General features: G+C 47.0%; 1 protein-coding gene across 1 annotated transcript; it reads left to right on the top strand.

Moving 5' to 3' along the window:
* Nucleotides 1-2,408: 2,408 nt before the first annotated feature.
* Nucleotides 2,409-3,551, top strand: LOC137580178 (uncharacterized). The gene is made up of 2 exons (XM_068294098.1): nucleotides 2,409-3,440; nucleotides 3,525-3,551. The coding sequence occupies exon 1, from the start codon at nucleotides 2,409-2,411 to the stop codon at nucleotides 3,282-3,284; it is 876 nt and encodes a 291-aa protein (XP_068150199.1). The 3' UTR covers nucleotides 3,285-3,440; nucleotides 3,525-3,551.
* The last annotated feature ends 19,209 nt before the right edge of the window (nucleotides 3,552-22,760 follow it).

The raw sequence follows: 22,760 nt of genomic DNA, 5'->3' as shown, positions 1-22,760 counted from the left end.
ACCCTTTAAATTAAGGATTTAGAGTAGCGATGTAGTTCCTCGTTTTGCAGCAGGACGTAATACCCCACTTCGAAGACTATACTTTTGTGTTTTGCTTCAGTATCCTTTTTTTGCCGCCTTCCTCAAATTTTCTTTATATATTTATATATTGGCAACAAGGCAAGAGGTCGGGCTTCTTTACCAATCAATAATTTTAAAGCCTAAGCGATTAATCTTGTAATTGTTTGCTAGCTGCACTACAGACAACGCCTCCTGCCTCATGGCCTCTCTGACTGGTTTCGACAGCAGTCAGCATTCTTTTCAGGGTAATCATGACCCGTACTACCTGACCGTTTGCTCTGGTCGAGTGTCAATTAAATGTATTGTAAGATTCCAATTATTTACAAAGTCTGTTAAATGCTCATGTATATACCGAAACCGGTATTGTAGTATCGATTGTGAGTAATAAGTATCGATTGTTAGTAATAAGTATCGATTGTTAGCGATAAGTCCTCGATAGGTTGAGAGACGGCGTCTCTCTTCTCTTCCGGCGACGCAACGAGCAAGTTGCATCTGCGCAGAAAAACCAAAGATAAAATCCAGGAAATACAAATTAATCGTTATCTTATTTTTCCAATAAATAGGTGTTTACAACTCAGAAGTGGGATGACCACCCGAAAGGATACATATTTCGGGACACGGCGCGCCACACGTTCCACATCTAGGACGGCCGCCTCCACGCCCACCGCTGCTGGTGCACCCACTGCTGTGACTACCGCTGCAGTACCGACGGCCACAGGAGCCGCCGCTGCTGAGCCTGCCGCTGCAGTACCGAGAGCCGCTGTGCCAACTGCCGCCACACTCGCCCCTGCCGGGCCAACAGCTGACATGCTCGCCTCCGCCGGGCCAACTGCTGCTATACGAGCCCCTGCTGGGCTAACTGATGCCACCTCCGCCCCTGCTGGGCCAACCGCTGCGACACTCGCCCCTGCCGGGCCAACTGCTGACATGCTCGCCCCTGCCGGGCCCGCCGCTGCTGGGCCAACCGCCGCCATACGAGCCCCTGCTGGGCTAACTGATGCCACATTCGCCCCTGCTGGGCCAACCGCTGCGACACTCGCCCCTGCCGGGCCAACTGCTGACATGCTCGCCCCTGCCGGGCCCGCCGCTGCTGGGCCAACCGCCGCCATACGAGCCCCTGCTGGGCTAACTGATGCCACCTCCGCCCCTGCTGGGCCAACCGCTGCGACACTCGCCCCTGCCGGGCCCGCCGCTGCTGGGCCAACCGCCGCCATACGAGCCCCTGCTGGGCTACTGCTGCTATACGAGCCCCTGCTGGGCTAACTGATGCCACCTCCGCCCCTGCTGGGCCAACCGTTGCCACACCCGCCCCTGCTGGACCACCCGCTGCCACCACTGTGCCCGCTGCCACCACTGTGCCCGCTGCCGCCATTGCACCCGTTGCCGCCATTGCACCCGTTGCCGCCATTGTGCCCGCCGCCGCCATTGCGCCCACCGCCGCCATTGCACCCGCTGCCGCCACTGCGCCCGCTGCCGCTGCTGTGCCCGCCGCCGCTGCTGTGCCCGCCGCCTCTGCTGTGCCCACCACCGCTGCCGCTGCTGTGCCCGCCGCCTCTGCTGTGCCCACCACCGCTGCCGCTGCTGTGCCCGCCGCCTCTGCACCCGCTGCCGCTGCAGTAACCGCCGCCACTGCTGTACCCGCCGCCGCTGCCGCCTCTGCACCCGCTGCCACTGCTGTACCCGCCGCCACTGCTGTGCCCACCACCGCTGCCGCCGCTGTGCCCGCCGCCTCTGCACCCGCTGCCGCTGCTGTGCCCGCCGCCGCTGCCGCCTCTGCGCCCGCTGCCGCTGCTGTGCCCGCCGCAGCTGCTGTGCCCACCACCGCTGCCGCTGCTGTGCCCGCTGCCTCTGCTGTGCCCACCACCGCTGCGGCTGCTGTGCCCGCCGCCTCTGCACCCGCTGCCGCTGCTGTAACCGCCGCCACTCCTGTACCCGCCGCCGCTGCCGCCTCTGCGCCCGCTGCCACTGCTGTACCAGCCGCCGCTGCCGCCTCTGCACCCGCTGCCGCCGCTGCTGCGCCCACCACCGCTGCGGCCGCTGCTGTGCCCGCCTCCACTGCCGCCTCTGCACCCGCTGCTGCTGCTGTAACCGCCTCCACTGCCGCCTCTGCACCCGCTGCCACTGCTGTACCCGCCGCCGCTGCCGCCTCTGCGCCCGCTGCCACTGCTGTACCAGCCGCCGCTGCCGCCTCTGCACCCGCTGCCGCCGCTGATGTGCCCACCACCGCTGCCGCCGCTGCTGTGCCCGCCTCCGCTGCCGCCTCTGCGCCCGCTGCCACTGCTGTACCAGCCGCCGCTGCCACATCCACTGTGCCTGCGGATGCTGTGCCCTCCGACTATGTGTCTGCCATGCGGTCTGCGGCCTCGCTCGCCGCCCCCGCCACTGGTCCCGACGCGGACCCATGGGAGGAGATGCCCGGTTTAGTGCCCTCCGTATCGACTGCCGCGGCCGCCATCACACCGGCCACTTCCGCCTCCCCCAGCCTGGATGAGCAACTGGGGACGCTGCAGAAACAACATGAGTTGCTACAGCTACAGCATCAAATCCTCAAACTGCAGCAGGGGATTGACGAATTCCAAGCACCGAGACAGCAAGTCAGCGACGTGAGTGTCATTGAGAGCATGGTGGCTCGATTATCAGCGGACACCGCATACGATGTGAAGAAATGGCTGAACGATCTGGAAGACGCATTTGAAATTCTGCAGTTGAACGACCGCCTACGGTTGGTCGCATGCCGTCGTATGCTGGAAGGTACGGCGGCGGTGCTGCTGCGCACGGTATCGGTGCACAGCTACGAAGAATTGAAGGCAATCCTCTTGCGAGAATTTGGACGCTCGTGTAGCATCGAGGAAGTGTACCACGCTCTGCGTGGCCGGCGCATCAGGGCAGGCGAGGGATGTTTAAGATTCGCAATCGAGATGCAGGAGATTGCCATGAATGCTCCGATTCCGGAGAACGAGCTGGTCGACCTGATCATTGATGGATTGCGGGACAATTCTACTCGAGTCGGCATGCTGTACTCAGCTCGGACAATGGCTGAACTGAAGCCCCTACTGGAACGCTACGAGCGCCTCCGTATGCAGGCCGCTGCCTCCAGACAAAGCAATAGTGTGAAGGCGCAGCCAACAACAACTGCCGTGGCGCCTGGAAATAAATCGTCAGGCACCGTCACGAGTGAGACCAGATGCTTCAACTGCTCAGGATGGGGGCATTACAAGAGTTAATGCCCGAAACCAATGAGACCTCCGAATTCATGTTTCAAGTGTGGCATAGTGGGCCACAGCTACAAAAACTGCCCGTCTCGAATTGGAAATGCCACCAATATCACTGCTGCCGCCGCCGCTGATGAAGCGGGAAATCGACTAGACCATTTACAACTGGTGAGTGTTGCTTTTGTTTGTGATGAAGTGCAAGATAGGAGATTTATAGATATGTTTGCTCTCCTTGATTCGGGCAGTCCAAAGAGTTTTATCCGTCAATCTGAAGTCCCCTCCAACTGTCGTCTTAGCCACCGTACATTGAACTGCCGTGGTTTAGGAAATAGCCAACTTCTGTCCTTAGGCCAAGTCCAGTGTAGGGTTCGCCTCCGCAACACACATACAATACATACGTTTGAAGTCCTGACGAACCAAGCAACCGAACTGCCGATGATTGTAGGTAGAGATCTTCTGTATAAAATTAATATTAGACTCTGTAAACTGAAGGAACTGAAATATGAAAAAGAATCGTTGATACTCATGAATAAACCGACTGAATGTATAAATCCAAATCTTACTGCTGTTCTGACGTCCTTTGACATATTTATGAAAGAGAGAGTGATACTGCCGTATGATAGGAATGAGATTGTATCTGCCGAATTGTTGTCTGATTCTCCCCTTCCGAAAACTTCTGCTGTACCTTCGGAAACATTGAACGATGCACTTATGGCGATAAATGCCATTGAGCTCCCTGCTGTCAGTGAATTAGACTTTGATATAGAGCCCGCGTTACGGGAAGAGCAAACCGCAGCCCTTAAGTCTATTATTTCCACGTCGTATGTACAAGTTGATCCAGATTTAATCAAGCCCATGAACTATGAGATGAAAATAGAATTGACTAGCCAAACTCCGATTTTCTGCCGCCCCCGCCGTCTGTCGCACCACGAACGCATCGAGGTGCGTGAGATTTGTGACGATCTCTTGAAAGCTGGCATTATTCGCCACAGTAGTTCCCCTTACGCTTCCGCGATTGTCCCTGTACGCAAAAAGGACAACACCCTAAGGAAGTGTTTAGATTACCGCCCGTTGAACAAAATTACAGTTCGAGATCATTTTCCGATTCCTCTGTTAGATGATTGCATTGAACATCTGGGTGGCAAATCATTCTTCACTATCTTGGACTTGAAGAACGGTTTCCACCATGTGAAAATGCACCCAGACTCAATCAAATATACTGCCTTTGTAACCCCTGATGGCCAGTTTGAATATGTACGCATGCCCTTCGGACTTTGTAATGGCCCTTCCGTGTTCGCTAGGTTCGTTTATTTTGTCCTTAAGAAATTTATAAACCGAGGTCAACTGGTGATATATATGGACGACATTCTAGTCGCGTCGCATGACTTTGAAACCCACCTCGAGATTCTGAAGGAAATATTGTATGTGTTAAGAGTGAACGGGTTATGCCTGTAGCTGACGAAATGCCGTTTTGCGTATAGGGAGCTAGAGTACTTGGGCTACCTAGCCAATTCCGCCGGTATCACGCCTAAACCAGCTCATATTCAGGCGATACGGGATTTGCCCATTCCAAGGGATAGCAAGGAATTAGAGCGTTGCCTAGGCCTATTCTCATACTTCCGCCGATTTGTATCAGGTTTCGCTAAGATTGCGTGTCCGCTGTCCCGATTGTTAAGATACCCCTTATGTCTTCTCCGATGAATGCCTTGAAGCTTTCCGAACACTGAAGTTGAAATTGATCGAATCCCCCGTGTTATCTATTTACAACCCGAAGTCTGAAACAGAGTTACACTGCGATGCTAGTTCAATTGGTTTTGGAGCAGTGCTCCTCCAGAAACAAACAGACGGTAAATTACACCCAGTGTCCTACTTCTCTAAGATGGCCTCCGCCGCTGAATCGAAACTACACAGTTATGAGCTAGAGACGTTAGCTATAGTGTATTCCTTGAAACGTTTTGAGACATACCTTAAGTTCATCCCGTTCAAAATCGTGACCGATTGTAATTCCCTTGCGCTGACACTGAGAAATGGTGGACATTCCGCCAAGATTGCTCGCTGGGCCCAGCTGTTGGAAAATTACAACTACACAATTGTGCACCGCTCGGGGGTTGGTATGCCCGATGCTGATGCTCTAAGCAGAATAGAAACTGCCGCATACGTTGACGATATAAACCTCGACTTCCGACTGCAGTTAACCCAGAACCGGGACCCTGAGATTGTCAAACTCCGAGATGAGTTAGAGAAATATGAGATAGCGGATTTCGAACTGCGAGATGGAGTAGTGTACCGCCTGTCCTCGACGAGTGTACCCCAACTTTATGTCCCTTCCGAAATGATAAATCATGTCATATGAGTAGTGCACGAGAGGCTTGGCCATATGGCCACGGAGAAATGTTGTGCACAGATCAAGAAGCATTACTGGTTCCCGTGTATGAAGTCTTATGTTAACAATTACATTAAAAATTGCCTCAAGTGTATCTACTACTCCGCGTCCGCTTCGGACCACCGTGTCACGCTACATAGTATTCCGAAAGTGCCCCTTCCGTTTGATACCGTCCATATTGACCATTTGGGCCCCCTTCCGTCCATACGTTCTAAGAAAAAGTATCTTCTGGTTGTCATTGACGCTTTCACCAAATTTGTGAAGCTGTACCCTGCCGCCACGACGAATTCACGTGAAGTATGCCAGACATTAGAATCTCAGTATTTCGCAAATTACAGTAGACCCCGCCGAATCATCAGCGATCGAGGTACCTGCTTTACTTCCTCCGAGTTTGAAGAATTTCTGAAGGCCAATAATATAATTCATGTGCTGAATGCCACTGCCTCACCCCGGGCCAACGGCCAAGTCGAGCGGGTTAACCGCGTGTTGGGGCCCATGTTGGGTAAACTGACGGAACCTGTGGACCATGCAGATTGGGTCCAACAACTGCCGAACATAGAGTTTGCATTGAATAACTCCGTCCACTCCACAACCAAATTTGCCGCTTCCGTACTTCTATTCGGTGTTGAACAACGAGGTGTGGTAGTAGACGAACTAACCGAACGGTTGGGTGAGAGAACGGAGGAGGTCGATGCCTCAGAGGTAGACGTCCGGAGATTAGCCTTCCGTAACATTGTTAAGTCCCAAGAATATAATTCGGAATATTATTCGAAGCATCACCTCCCTGCCGTTAGTTTTGAGGAGGGGGATTTCGTAGTTATTAAGAATGTGGATACTTCGGCAGGCACAAACAAAAAGCTTATCAGGCGGTATCGTGGTCCGTATGTGGTTCATAAAAAACTTCCGAATGACCGATATGTTATCCGGGATGTAGAGGGCTCCCAAATCACCCAACTACCATATGATGGGGTCCTAGAAGCCTCCAAATTAAAGCTATGGGTTGCCCCTGATCAAGATTGCACTTCTGATAGCCAAACAAAGGCGACACAAGCCACTTAAGATTCTTATTTACCCCCTTCGTTGTTAACCATTGGAATCGAGGTCGATTCCTCGTCAGGACGGCCGAGTTGTAAGATTCCAATTATTTACAAAGTCTGTTAAATGCTCATGTATATACCGAAACCGGTATTGTAGTATCGATTGTGAGTAATAAGTATCGATTGTTAGTAATAAGTATCGATTGTTAGCGATAAGTCCTCGATAGGTTGAGAGACGGCGTCTCTCTTCTCTTCCGGCGACGCAACGAGCAAGTTGCATCTGCGCAGAAAAACCAAAGATAAAATCCAGGAAATACAAATTAATCGTTAAATTATATTCCCAATAAATAGGTGTTTACAGTATATTTATTTTTTGAGAGGAGCAAAATTCACGAAAATTTTTTCTTGTGAAACTACGTTCTTGATCTGTTAAAATTCGAATGGGTAAATCAAATAAGGACACGGCTGATTTAACAGCAATAATGCCACTTTCAGAAAGAAAATGCTTCGCATTCCATCCCGTCCCGAAATTAAATTTGCTTTTCCCATCCCGGTTATCCGGAAAATTTTCAGTCCCGACCGCGGGTCTGGGTTTTTTCGCGAAAAAATGTTTTCATATATGCATATTCTTTTATTTATATATTTACTTTTCCAATAAACTCTTACTTTATATCTACATATTTATATTTAAAAACAATATTTTTTCAAAATTTTTTGCAATAAGTCGAGTTTTTTGTTTTCGAGAGCTCTTTCACTGTATATCATAAATATATTTACCTTCTGTTGTGGAAAACGGTCTTAGATCATTTGTAAAAAATAACAGCTTATGCCGAGCCAGTTTTTCACTTTTCTTTGTAGAAACGTTTCTAGACTTGGTTGCACAGCGTCGTTGTTATTTTGGGCGCATTTATGTCTGAGAAGTCCAGAAGTGCCATTTAAAAACTTGGCACTGCACCAAATCGACAATTTCTTTGTCGTGCTTTATAATTTGGAAATTCTTCCATATATCAGCTTTCGAAAGATTGTTAAATATTGTTATTTTGTCCGATTTTTGGGCAATTAATTTCACAATTTCTTTTTGTGTGGCCATTTCTTTAGCATTATATAAAAAGGGTGACCTGGTTTCGTTACAGTAAAAACACATGGAAAACACGAAATATTGTGTTACTAATAAATTGCAGTCGAATCTTTCCCATCCCGCCGAATTCCCATAAAGTTTTCAGGTCCATCTCTAATGTCTACCATTCAATTTGCCTGTGATATCAATGTGTATCGTATGCCAAGGTATTTTTGCATTCGTTCGGATGAGTCGTCTCCATGTACTTTTGCAGCAGTGAGCTGCGAAAAGCAGGTTTTTTGATCCTTGGTGGTTTACTTATTCATTGGCAATGACCAAGGGAATTCGTGCTGCCTCCTGGCAGCTACATATATCCAGGGTCGCTGCAGTAAAGACGGTTTGGTTGCCCACCTTGAGTTATATGTAGCCTCGCTCCTAGCTGAACAAGCAGCTTCAGTGCTGCCATAATTTCTAGTTAATAACTCCTTTCACTGCCGAGGGTGTCCGGGAATTCATCCTTTGAAGTGATGCCGACGCTTCCTGCAACTGAACGTGGAAACTCTTTTCCATGCGGGCGGTACTGACAAACAATTGCTACACCATTTGCATGGCACAACAACGCTGCTGTCCGGAGCGTGCCATTGATATTCCTGGTCTTGCAATTCTTCAAAGGGCAGATCCTGTTAATGCCCAACAAGCAACGCAGGTGTACAGGTCTACGGGAGGCAAGCTTTTACCTCGCGGCGCTCTCGTCACGAAAATGGAAATATATAGAAATGCAAGTGAATAAAAAACCTATTGTGTTAATATATCAATTATCTAGATTTGATAATTTTGTAGTTACTAAACTAGCAGTGCACAGAGTCGACGTCTTTCTCGTTCCACGCTTTCTCAAAAAAAGTGACAGCTCAAGTTCTTGCATTACAGAGCCACACTCCGTGATTCTTATCGATAAATACCACCACACTGACAGTTCCATAAAGCAACTCCTTTATCAACACTACGCAACACTTACCGCCCCTCTGCGTTAAATTCAAACTTATAAGCCGGAATCACTTTCGTCCCGACACGGCCCTCGTCCCTCTTGGGCGTCCCTCTTGGGCGGATAACCATCGTTCGTCCTGAACGGATCCGTCCCTCCTGGACGGATAACCATGCATTTATGCATTGTCGTATTAGTCGTACAATCTTTAACCTAAATTTAAACTTTATCTACTTCTCTATAAGCCAATGTTATTCTGTGTGGTTTTCAATCTTCGACGAGTCGTCTTGTTTACCGTTAATATCAAACTCACTTGCGATATTTTCAAGACAATACTAGTATGATCTATACGTTTTCAAGATTTCAAGGTATACCTGTCTCCGTCTAGCACTTCAACAACTAGAAATGGTCCTCTAAACTTAGGGCCTAGTTTTGTCTGGTGCCTTTCTTCATTTCTTAACGGAACATAATCACCTACACAATGACGCTTTACTTCATCCTATGTTTGATTAAAACGTACCCTATCATATAAAGCGTTCGACTTCATAATACGACAAGCACGAGTCGTGACGCCATTTAAATATAACTGAATTATCATGAGAATTTTATGATGAACTATTTTCTCTTATAAAGGTGGACCTTAAACTTATGCGATTTTGAAAGAAATCGTAGCCCCTATGACGCTTGTGGCCGAGCCGTCATCCACCGCTGCGGCGGTAAATTGATCCCTGCGACGGGAACGAGGTCTCACGGTAATGTTGGGTCTCCGCTTGTGCCACTTGGCTCGTGTCTGGAGCCCTAGCACATACACCATCGCTGCCAAAACACCCGCCTGAGACTGCTCGCCGTCGCCTCAAAGGTTCTTATGGCCTCGCTGACGTTTTAGTCCTGGCCACAAGCAGGACTGACACAAGCACCGTCTCCATCTTCTCTGCTGTGGGATTTGCGGTGGTTAACGTCCGCAGGAGTACGTGATGGCCAGATTTGATACCTGCCTTCCATATGAACCCAAATTCGCATCCGTTTCTTTATGAGAAACTGCGTCCACTTCGCCTGATGAACCTTTGGAAAGCCATAAGAAATGTGTTAGTACTTAAATCAGACAAAAATTTCAAACAACCCGCATTAGAAGAAAAGCAAACGAAAAGTGCAATATAAGCTTTGTATGAATGAATTCCTCAAATTCTCAATTTTATATGTACTGGGCCACAAAAATCAACGCCGCAAATGCTGGGTGGAGCTCTCTAACTCTGTTTGCCGGCGAATTTTCTATTATTTGTGTCATAAGACGTGTACTTGATACTTAATAAACAAGACCTCACCGTCTGAAAGCTGTTCACGCAAAGCGGAAATTTCTCATCATATGCAATAGAAGCGTTTACACCCAAACTCTCAACAACAAAAATGTGTACCATCAAGCTTGAAATATCTGACCCACTCTGGCACTCTTACGAACCTCTTCAAAATCATCTCGAAATTCTTTATTTTGAAATATTTCAATAATTTTATGATATGCCTCTTTTCGCTCCAATGGTAATGGAATCACATCAGCAAACGCAGTCGATTTGTTATTAAATCTACGGATACAACGTTACACATAAAAAAACATGTGACAAATAGAACTCGATTATCTCAACTAGACAGTTCTGATCAACCCAAAGAGTCAATATGACAGCTGATTTTTCCACCTCCAAGCTGCGCTTTTTGTTTGAGAGCTGGGCATGATGGTTGATTGCCCACTCAAATCGAGATCTGCCAAAATTTTCTGGAACTTTTAACGAAATCGAGTCAGCTAATTCGTCAACACCACAACCTCGCGATACTATGTTAGCTGGGTTTTGTTTTGTTACTTTTTCTGACCACACTGAATTTAAGTCACCCTGTTTGAAACGAATGTAGCCAGTGTCGATGGGTGTGACTGTATCCAATGTAGGGTTATTTCCGAATCCGACCAAAGGAATGACCGCTTAATTGCTGCATTTATGATAATACTGATTCGGTGACAGATATTTGCGAGAAGGTGAGCAGCACACAGCTCAATTCTAGGCAATGTTTTTGTCTTGAAAAGCGCAACTTTAGATTTCGACGTTAGCAATGAAGTGCCGAAACCTTCCGCAGTTTTTACTCGTACGTAGATTCAACATCCATATGATCTCATTGAGGCATCAGCAAATCCATAGATTCATGAATCTCTATCGGTGACTGATATTCTGTATGAACGAATCGTGGAATTTTTATTTTCTTTATATTTACTATAGATGATTTTAAATCGTTCCATGCTGTCTCTAAATTCATTGGAATTGATTCTTCCCATTCAAGTCCCTTGAACCACAGTTCTTGCATTAAGATTTTTCATCTAATAATTAGGGGACTCAAAAGACATAACGGATCAAATAAACGAGATGTCACCGAGAGAATGTTATGTTTCGGAGGCTCATAAACGAGTCATCGATTTGGAATTGGAATACGTTTTCCCCAGGTAACCAAACAACACCAAGTGCCTTGGTTAAATCTGATTTTGAATTTGTTACCGGCGTTGCTGTGCTAAGAAAAGCGAAGACTGCTAAACTGTTTGAGAACCATTTGGTTAACTCAAAGCCTGCTTTACACAATGCCTGTGACACTTCAGACTTGATTCTTAAAAGGTCCTCAACGCAACCAGTAACAGTCAACATGTCATCAACATAAAAATCGTGCCTGATAACTTCAGCAGCCTTTGGATGTGACAATTCAATCATCTCACCCATTTAAATTGCATTAAAAATCACTTTTTCATCTCCAATTGACAAAAAAAAGACATAAATAGCAGAGACAGTGTAAACTGGACCCCTCAACACTGCAGCTGATGGATATACCGTCTTAGGAAGCCTGAACATCGCGGAAATATTTTCCATGAAAATATTAATATCAGTCGTTGACAAAAACTTTTTAAGGCTTAAGATCGCCTTATTGTAATTGTTCTCGGTGACTTGGAATGACTTGGAACAAGGGTTTCGCACAACGAGATAAAATTTTTAAAGTCTGAGTACTTCCCACTAAACTTTGGCAGTTGGCAGTCGGAAGACGAGATCAAGCCGGCGGTTCGGACGTACGTTCCTCATGCCCTTTGATATCGGACGAATTGTTTAATGCGGACCTAAGTTGTGATTTCGCCGAAATATCTTAGGGCAGACTCGATATTGGTATTCACCATTTCCAATCTTCATTCCAAGTCTATTGCTTGAAACGAAATACTTTTATCTTTTAATTGGTCACTAACCCGTTTTATACTTTTTACGCATTGAGCTCGTCGCTTCTTTGCATCATCGTAACCTTTGGGAATCGTCCGAGATGGAAAAGCCATTGTTGCAAAATGAATAATTTAATAGAACGGACTCGAACCGATTTTAAATTTATTAACTTAAACAGAACAAAACAAACTTGCTGAGCAACTGTGAGCCAAATCGAATTTTATCGCTAACGAACAGAAATTTTTATTTATATGTATTTATTTATTTATCGTTAGGTGTTCTGGGTATGTTTTTCTTTTTGTAAGTTGAGATTTGTTTCCAATTTAAAAATTTTGTTTACAGCAATTATTTGTTTTATTAAGTGCTTCTATCAATGTTACCTTGTATTATTATTTTTTTTTTTATTTAAATAAAATATTCTGCTTTTGATCAATGAAACCAAGAAGAAATATACCCTACCAATTTTGCCGAACTCTAGGGTAGCGAATTTTTTGTGCTTAGCAACAAGAAAAAAATTTTGCTGCAAACACCTACGAATAATTTTTATGGTAGTATCTTAACCAAAAAAATCTTATGTGCATGCATTTGTTATTGTAAAGGTCAACTATGTATGTATTTTCTGTGCTAGAAATTGAAAGCCTGTGCTCAAGATGGACAGCACAATTACCAAAGAGACTTTCTCGATTTGGGCTCTTTCAATTTTTAGCACTTTACCTGGGACATGATCTCCGGTTTGGAATCAACTTTCCTTATCTCCTTGTTCGACATCGAATCTTTCGTCGAATTAAACAAGGGTATGAACAGCTCCGGGAATTTATTTATTGGCTTTAATTGTACTCGGACGCGACGCACTCAAATAATTCAATTGGGAAAAAATAACTGTGTAAATACTTTAGACAACTGTATAATCATGCTTCAAAACTTAGAATGTTTTCTTGTTGTAATTTACTTACAACAACAACAAAATAACTTAGAAAATAAAAGTTGCAAAAAAAAATTTATTGTGTAAATACTTTTGACCGCCTCTGTATATAAAGGGTGTTTTTTTAAGCGTTTGGTTTTTGAAATTGAAATGAAACACAAAATTTGAATATTACTGTTAAATTTTTATTTGAGATGATAAAACAATCTCTGCCAATTACTTTTTAAAAATGACTTCATGTAAATGTTGGCCGCGACTGCGTTTCAAGTGATCAACACGGAAGGTCCAATTTTGCACCACTTTTTCCAGCATGTCTAAGGGAATTCCGCCAATAACACGACTGATATTGTCTTCCAATGCACCAATTGACGCTGGTTTGTCCTGGTAAACCAATGACTTTACATATCCCCTTCTGTGCGCACTCTCCGTACACGATTCGATGGTTGAATGTCCAATAAAGTAAAATGTGTGCGAAATCTGTCCACAATTGCCTTTATGGCTTGCTCGGTTGGTCGGTTGTGTCGACCATAATATGGACGTAATTTGCGAAACACATTTTTCACAGAACACGAATTTTGATAATAAATTTCAATGATTTGTAAACGTTGTTCGGGCGTAAGTCTTTCCATGATGAAATGGCAAACTAAACTGAGCATTTTTCACTTTCACAGCTGTCATGAACATCATGCGGTATGTATATGTACATATGTATATGTACATATGTATATGTATATATATCTAAATATATATATACATATGTATATAGTGCTCGTGAAATGTTGTTAAATGAGTTCATAATTGTTGATAAGGTTGTTTATATTTTTTGTTTTTTGTGGCGTGGGAAAAATAAAATGTTTGGATCTTGGAAACAAAAAAGTTAGCGCGTGTGGGTGTGCTGTGATAAGGAGTGTGTGCTGCATATTTTGCAACAAGAAATAGGCAAAGCTAAGAACAAAATTCAAGGCTCTTTTACATTACGTTTGTCATCCAACTACGCCCATGTAGGGGCCCTTTTTTTTGTTATTCTTTATTTGATACCCCCATGGAGAGCACATTAAAATATTCCAACAACAAAGCTAACTGTAGTTATTTTGTTTCGGACAGTCAATGCTTACGATCAACGTCTCTCTCTCTTTCTAGCTACCGTCTTGGTGTGGCTGCAGCGTCGACGCGTCGCGGAGAAGGCAATTTCTCGACAGCGGGCGCTACGCTGCATGCCGACACTAAGGAGTCCATAAGAAAATCGAAAGTGAAAGAGAGGAACGGCGATTGTGACGCGTGCCAAAGCACAAGACGCATCGTATGTTTTCACCGTTAGGATATAAGTAGGCAGAGCAAGTCCCACCCTTGAACAGAGAGCTAGAGTTAGAAAGAAATCACTTCGCAAGTAACCATCAAAGTGTAAAGTAACTAAAAAAACAAGCAAGAGTAGTAATACAAAACAGCAGCGAGTGAAAAAGAAGGATTATCAGGTGAGCCCATTTCCTAAGATCCCCTTCTAGCTTGAGTGCGGTAGGGACCCGAAATAATAAATAATGTTCAGAATTAGTTAGCTATTAATAAAAATCTGTACTCTTATCACTTAACCCACTCTTTCCTTGTTACCAAAGTTATGTCTACCCTTTCCCTTCTCATTGGTCACTTAACATTTTTGACTTCGGCAGGATGAGTTATTTTCCTGCAAAAGATTTTGTCGTTCCCTTATTCACTCTGACTTGCAAGTACAGTCGCGCATTAGGTTTCGTGTCCTCACATATGTGATGCCGGATCGGATCGTGTGAGTGTGTATGAGCGTCGCTGTCTTTCGTGTATGTGTATGCTCACGATACGAATTGTAGAGCTTGGTCTGAAAATGTGAGTGTGTGAAGCTTACGTCACATATTTCCTCCAAGACAACAAATTTCGGATTCGCTTGTGACGTACATATGTGTGAGTAGGCGATTCATAGACATTGGACACATTCGTATGGGTATACGTATGGAAGGGTATGCATGGGTATATCGCCTAGATTAAACACACACACACGAGGAAAGGAAAACCATTCGTTTTTTTTTTTTTTTGCATACACGTATAATTATTTTTTTTTAATGATGAGTACCGGGAAATGAGAATTTATAAAAAAAAAAAATATATATATATATATATATAACACGCACAAAGTTATGCCATGCTAGGGATGAATATCGGCAGAGTCTCCGGCAGGGTTTCGACAGAGTCATCATTAACAGAGTTTTCGACAGGATTAATATTATCGTCAACAGTGTAGTTCTGAGAGGTAGCTATAGAGCTAGCGATAGAGTCATCAACGGAGCCATTGACAAAGCCACACATGGAAATCAGTTTTGTTAAAAAAAAAAAAATGGAAAATCACAAGAGAGAAAAACAAAGAACAGAAGTTACTAGAAGCAGATAGAGCGAGTCAAGGTTCCCCTCTCAGAGAGTCAATAGTGGGGCTATACCCTACCGCACTTCGAGTTGAACGGGGCCTAAGAATGGGTAACCTAGAAATCAACATAATTCAGTGTGAAAGAGAGAGAAGAAAAGCACCAGAGGCCATTTAAGTCAAAACATATGCACTGAAGGGGGCAAAAAGTGTTTGGATCTCGGCCAGATAACATCGAAAATAAAAAAAAATCCGGAAAGATAAAAACTTCACAAAGCTCAGCAACAAGGACTATTTCTCAATACCAGGATTTACAAAGGAAGAATCAACAAAGTCATTCACCTCTAAGGTGAACTAAGCTTCCCTTGAAGCCGGATTTCCTAATGACCTTTGCATTAATCTCGTTGGAAGCTGTGATATAAGGATATCACATATATATGGAGTTGGGGATAATCCATGAATATAGAATTTCGTTATTGTAGAAGCGATTAAAATTCCCTAGATGTCGACCAAAGAAAATAAGAGTTTACTCCGATGAAAGTTTTGAATATCCTTGGGAAAGCAATTGGCCTTGCAGCCGGATTTCCTAATGACCTTTGCATTAATATATAATATATGATATAAGGATATCACAGCTTCCAACGAGATTAATGCAAAGGTCATTAGGAAATCCGGCTGCAAGGCCAATTGCTTTCCCAGCATTATCGTGCCCATATATATCCGCCCATATTTATAAATAAATACATATATATTTTTTCCAGCACTATCGGGCCCATATTTATATCCGTCCATATTTATAAATTATATATATAATTTTTCCGCCTATATTTCTAAATAAATACATATATATTTTCTTTCAGCATTATCGTGTCCATATATATCCGTCCATATTTGTAAATCATATATAATTTTTTCCGGCCATTATTTTGCGCACATATATATATCCAGATCCAGATTTATATAAAAACGTATATTTTTTTTTTTTGCCCTATACATCTTTGTTTATATATTTCATCCGTGTTTTTGTCTTATACGTACTCTCATCGTTACTTACGAATACATCTAAGCTTGTTTTTAATCACTCCGTTTTGTCTACGTGTAATTTTCGCATTCCGCATTCGTGCGTTCGTATATTGTTCCGCATATATCCCCATTAAAAGGGCTCCGTTTCCGAGACACGCGCGAGAGAATTCTCCCGCAATCCTGCGGGCACAGTGAGAAAAATTTTTTGCGTCCTTATACAGTCCACGTCTCTTTTTTGTTGTCTTTCCAAAACCAAAAAGCGCACAAACGCGGTCTTCGTCGGTAAGGTCGTCCCCTGAAAATGTCCGGAGCCGTCCAAGACTGCGCCAAAGTCTAACAGTCTTTCGTGTCCCTCTGCAACTCCGGAGAAGGTTCGGCCTCCGAAGACTCCGGTGACCGTGAAGCGTACGGATGTTTCGCGCAAGTTCCCGTCTGCTCGCAGGCGCAGCGAATCCCCAAGGTCCCGTCCGTCTTCGTCCAGCCTACCTAAGGGTCGCAGATTCTCGGTTAAGGACTCGAGTGAACACAAAGGTCGTTCCAAGCTTTCAACCCAGACCCAGATCCCGCACGTTATTGTGACGCACTGTTCTGACGCCCCCGTCACCCGATCCGTATCACAACAGCGTAGAGAACACTCCAGAATGTCCCTCTCCGATTTCGTTCTGGCGTGCGACGCATTGACTCTGTTCGAAGCTCGTGAAAGCGAAGCTCTAACTTCTGAAGTGCCCTTGTTTTCCATTAAAATGCACTTAGAGCAGCACAAATCCCTTTGGTTAACTGTCGTGATGGAATACTCCCGTTGTCACAAGGCTTTGACGGTCCAAACCGACGAGGAAAGCTTGGCAAACATAAGCCACATCAAGGCAAAGCACGAATCCGCTTACGCGGCGTATGTTCGATGCGGGACGTTGTTCAGAGAACGCATCGAACAGCTCTCGGCACAGATGACGAGTCTTATGCGACAGCCAACCGCTCCGTCGGGGCCGCCGGGGCATAGAGTTCCTCCGTGTGAGGTGGAGACATTTGATGGCGACAGCCTAGCATGGCCCACATTCCGCGATTTGTTCGCCGCCATTTATATCGCCAATCCGTATTTGTCACAAGTGGAGAAGCTCTATCACTTGAACGCCAAGACGCGAGGGGAAGCGAGAACGATCGTGGCTAAGTCCCCCCTGACGAATGAGGGTTTCCAGGCCGCGTGGGGAGAACCTCACCGAACGGTACGAAAATAGCCGTCTTGTCATGACTCAAGCCAGACAACTCCTTCAGATTCCCGCGGTGGCACAAGAGTCGGGCAAATCCTTGCGAGAGCTGCAGACTACGTTTCAAGGGTGTCTGACCGCGCTTGAGCGTTCGGGTGTTAGTACTGAGAATTGGGACGTCTTACTTATCGCCATATGCACTATTAAACTAGAAACCATCTTTGGATGGGTTCTGTGTGGGTTTATCATGCCTTACCCTCCGGTGTCTCGATTAGTTTTCGCTGCACAGACGCGAGTTAGCCCGGAAGCAAAACTCGAGGTACTCCTCACCAAGTTTTGGGAGGTGGAAGACCTTCCCGCAAAGCCGAAAAAGGAGGATGACGTATTCTGAGAGCGGAATTTCCAGGAGACCACCCAAAGGGGGAAGGACGGCCGATACGTTGTGTCCCTACCATTCAAAGGTCCGAATAGCGTCGACTTGGGTCATTCAAGACCGATTGCGCTGGCTCAATTCCTGCGGAATGAAGCACGCCCTTTCAAGGATCCCGTCCTAAAAACGCAGTACGATGCCATTATTTAAGAGTACGGGGAATTGGGTCATATGATTCGGGTGACGCCGCCTCAAGATGGGAAAAACTTCTATCTCCCCCATCACGCGGTGTTTAAGCAGTACGCGTGGTATTTAACGCGTCGAGCCCCTCCACACGAGGCGTCAGACTTAACGATGTCTTGCACACCGGGCCTACTCTACAGGCCGATCTCACGCTTCAGGTACTGAAATGGCGGTTCTTTCAATTCGTTTTCAACGCTGACATAACGCAGATGTATCGACAAATCCGAGTCGACCCCAGTCATACCCCCTTTCAGCGGATCCTCTACCGAGATCCCTGCGGCAATATTCAGGATTATGAGCTACAAACTGTCACGCTTGGGGTTAACTGCGCGCCATTCTTGGCGATCCGAGTCCTTTTACAACTGGCACAAGACGTGCGAGCGATGTAATCCTTCGGAACTACATGTATGTTGATGATGTCCTTGCCGGCGGTCACACTGAAGCCGACGTCCGTCTCGCCATACGAGAGCTTCAAGCTGCCCTCCAATCTGCGGGCCTCCCGCTTCGGAAGTGGACTTCCAACAAGAAGCTATTCCGAGAGAGCACCTGCTGCGAGAGGACTTTCTCGAGCTGGAAGACGCGAGCACTGCAAAAACCGAGGACGTCTTCTTCTTCACCGTAGCGGACCCACCATTGAAGGAGTCGATCTCCAAGAGACAGGTTCTGTCCCATATCGCTAAACTCTTCGACCCCGCTGGCTGGCTAGCCCCATTTGTTATCCGAGCGAAGATATTCATGCAGCAAATCTGGCTAACCGAACTGGGCTGGGCTTACGTTCTGCCGCCTCTCCTGCTGCAGCAATGGCACGAATTTCTGCAGGATTTCTGCAGAATGCCAATTAATAAAATTATGAATCCTTAACTAACTGTAACATATAACCTGCTACAATTTTACTGCGAGCTGTTGGAATCTGGTAGAATCTATCAGTAGTGCCTACCTAAGGGTCGCAGATTCTCGGTTAAGGACTCGAGTGACGCACTGTTCTGACGCCCCCGTCAGCCGATCCGTATCACAACAGCGTAGAGAATACTCCAGAATGTCCCTCTCCGATTTCGTTCTGGCGTGCGACGCATTGACTCTGTTTGAAGTTCGTGAGAGTGAAGCTCTAACTTCTGAAGTGCCCTTGTTTTCCATTAAAATGCACTTAGAGCAGCACAAATCCCTTTGGTCAACGGTCGAGATGGAATACTCCCGTTGTCACAAGGCCTTGACAGTCCAAACCGACGAGGAAAGCTTGGCAAACATAAGCCACATCAAGGCAAAGCACGAATCCGCTTACGCGGCGTATGTGCGATGCGAGACGTTGTTCGGAGAACGCATCGAACAGCTCTCGGCACAGATGACGAGTCTTATGCGTCAGCCAACCGCTCCGTCGGCGCCGTCGGGGCCGCCGGGGCATAGAGTTCCTCCGTGTGAGGTGGAGACATTTGATGGCGAGAGCCTAGCATGGCCCACATTCCGCGATTTGTTCGCCGCCATTTATATCGCTAATCCGTATTTGTCATAAGTGAAGAAGCTCTATCACTTGAACGCCAAGACGCGAGGGGAAGCGAGAACGATCGTGGCTAAGTCCCCCTGACGAATGAGGGTTTCCAGGCCGCGTGGGAGAACCTCACCGAACGGTACGAAAATAGCCGTCTTGTCATGACTCAAGCCAGACAACTCCTTCAGATTCCCGCGGTGGCACAAGAGTCGGGCAAATCCTTGCGAGAGCTGCAGACTACGTTTCAAGGGTGTCTGACCGCGCTTGAGCGTTCGGGTGTTAGTACTGAGAATTGGGTGTCTTACTTATCGCCATCTGCACCAGCAAATTGCCGATGGCCACAATCCTCCTGTGGGAACAATCAGTGCCAAATAAGACTCTCGTCTCAACTTTGTACGATTTGAACCAATTTCTTACCGATCGGTATCGTGTCCTGTATGCCACCGAAGAACATAAGTCGGCCCCAAGTGTCCAAGCCATCCCCATTGGCCCCTCAAATCCTCTGCAACAATGAAGGTCCAAGCGTTTCCCGCGAAAGCTCAGCTAAAACCGGCGTCTTGCAAGCTGTGCCATCGGGAGAATCACCCAATACGGCTCTGCCCTAGTTTTCTTGATATGCCTGTTCAGAGGCGTTTGGAAACCATTAGACAGCAGGGACTCTGTCTGAACTGTTTTGCCCGCGGTCATCAAGTGAAGGGCTGCTCCAGCGCGCATAACTGCCATACCTGCAAGGAACGTCATCATACTCTGTTGCATCCTAGTGTCCGTGTCCTCGCCGTCCGCTGCGCAAGTCCCACCATCCAGCGCCACAGAGCGTCCGTCCACGAGCAACCAGCTCACAAATGCTCAAAGTTATTTTGCATCTACCCCAGGCAGAGGCCTCTTAGGCACTGCGATTGTCACTCTGCTCCATCGTGGTGTGGATCACCATATTCTTGGGTTGATCGACTCTGGGGCCGATTCAACTTTTCTCTCCGAGCGTGTCTTCAACATGGTCCAGCCCCCCTTTTACCCAGTATACGCCGCGGTTACTGGCATGGGCCAGAGTAATGGAGGCTGCGCCGACAAGGTGTGTCTGCTGATGCTGTCTCCTCCGTGTGACAGACTGAACAAGATTGAGGACTCCGCCCTGGTCGTATCCAAGTTGTCAGGGGCCATTCCAACGGCTCCATCCCTTAACACGGTTCCGACGCAGTGCCTCGATCGCCCCCTGGCTGACCCGTACTACAAAAAAGTCCGCGCCTATTGATATGATTATCGGTGTAGACCTGTTTCCCCACATACTCGGAGAGCGGATCAAAAAGGACATTGGTGAGTTCGTCGGGCTAGAAACCATCTTTGGATGGGTTCTGTGTGGGACTATCATGCCTGACCATCCGGTATCTCGATTAGTTTTCGCTGCCCAGACGCAAGTTAGTCCAGAAGCAAAACTTGAGGTTTTCCTCACCAAGTTTTGGGAGGTGACGTATTCTGAGAGCGGAATTTCTAGGAGACCACCAAAGAGGGAAGGACGGCCGATATGTTGTGTCCCTACCATTCAAAGATCCGAATAGCGTCGACTTGGGTCATTCAAGACCGATTGCGCTGGCTCAATCCCGTCCTAAAAACGCAGTACGATGCCATTATTCAAGAGTACGGGGAATTGGGTCATATGATTCGGGTGACGCCGCCTCAAGATGGGAAAAACTTCTATCTCCCCCATCACGCGGTGTTAAAGCTGTACGCGTGGTATTTAACGCGTCGAGCCCCTCCACACGAGGCCTCAGACTTAACGATGTCTTGCACACCGGGCCTACTCTACAGGCCGATCTCACGCTTCAGGTACTGAAATGGCGGTTCTTTCAATTCGTTTTCAACGCTGACATAACGCAGATGTATCGACAAATCGGAGTCGACCCCAGACATACCCCCTTTCAGCGGATCCTCTACCGAGATCCCTGCGGCAATATTCAGGATTATGAGCTACAAACTGTCACGTTGGGAGTTAACTGCGCGCCATTCTTGGCGATCCAAGTCCTTTTACAACTGGCACAAGACGTGCAAGCGATGTAATCCTTCGGAACTACATGTATGTTGATGATGTCCTTGCCGGCGGTCACACTGAAGCCGACGCCCGTCTCGCCATACGAGAGCTTCAAGCTGCCCTCCAATCTGCGGGCCTCCCGCTTCGGAAGTGGACTTCCAACAAGAAGCTATTCCGAGAGAGCACCTGCTGCGAGAGGACTTTCTCGAGCTGGAAGACGCGAGCACTGCAAAAACCTTGGGCATCCGCTGGCAAGCCGCCGAGGACGTCTTCTTCTTCACCGTAGCGGACCCACCATTGAAGGAGTCGATCTCCGTGTGGCTCCAGTCAAAACAGTCTCGCTGCCTCGGCTGGAGTTGTGCGGAGCGGTTTTGCTAGCCGATCTTTGGGCGTCGAGCGTTCGTGAACTCCCATTCCCACCTGCAACCTCCCAGTTTTGGACCGACTCCACCATTGTGTTGGCCTGTCTCAATAAAACCCCATGTAGTTGGTCCGCCTTCGTGGCCAATCGGGTGTCCAGCATCTCCAAAAGCACCAGTGGCCAAAGCTGGTCACATGTGCGTTCCGAGGACAACCCTGGTGATCTGGCAAGCCGTGGAGTCTCCGCGTGTCCGAGTTATCGGCCAGTAGCCTCTGGTGGCATGGGCCGGACTGGCTCCAGCGGGACCCCGAGTACTGGGCAACTCTTAATAATGAACTTCCAGACACCCAGCTGGAGCAACGAGTTCAGTGCCACACCACCGCGACCACCATACTCGATGACGTTAGCGAACGTTTCTCGGACTACGGTAGGGCATTACGAGTTACCGCGTATATCCTACGCTTCGTCACCAAAAAGGATTTCGACGCCTTCCACGGTCCGCCTCACCAATGACGAACTTCTCTCCGCCGAGCGCGCCTTGTTTCGGACTTCCCAGCGTCGAGAATACATCGCGGAAATACGGGCCCTGGGTGAAGGGCGACCCCTGCCACCATCCAGCACGCTACTCAATTTGAATCCATTTCTCGAACAGCATGGGATACTCCACTCCTGCGGACGACTCCGGGCCGCTGAGTCCCTCCGGTATGACGAACGTCACCCTATTCTCCTCCCCTATAATACTCATTTCACGCGCCTGCTTGTCGAATTCGCCCACCGCATCACGTTGCA

This window comes from Drosophila tropicalis, unplaced genomic scaffold (genome assembly GCF_018151085.1).
Source record: "Drosophila tropicalis isolate 14030-0801.00 unplaced genomic scaffold, ASM1815108v1 contig_829, whole genome shotgun sequence".
Classification (NCBI taxonomy): domain Eukaryota; kingdom Metazoa; phylum Arthropoda; class Insecta; order Diptera; family Drosophilidae; genus Drosophila; species Drosophila tropicalis.
The sequence above is the reverse complement of the archived record's forward strand: the minus strand, read 5'-3'. Positions and strand labels throughout refer to the sequence as shown.

Bases quoted from the DNA above. Each gene is read 5' to 3' on its own strand.
- LOC137580178 (XM_068294098.1), top strand. From the start codon at position 2,409: ATGCGGTCTGCGGCCTCGCTCGCCGCCCCCGCCACTGGTCCCGACGCG.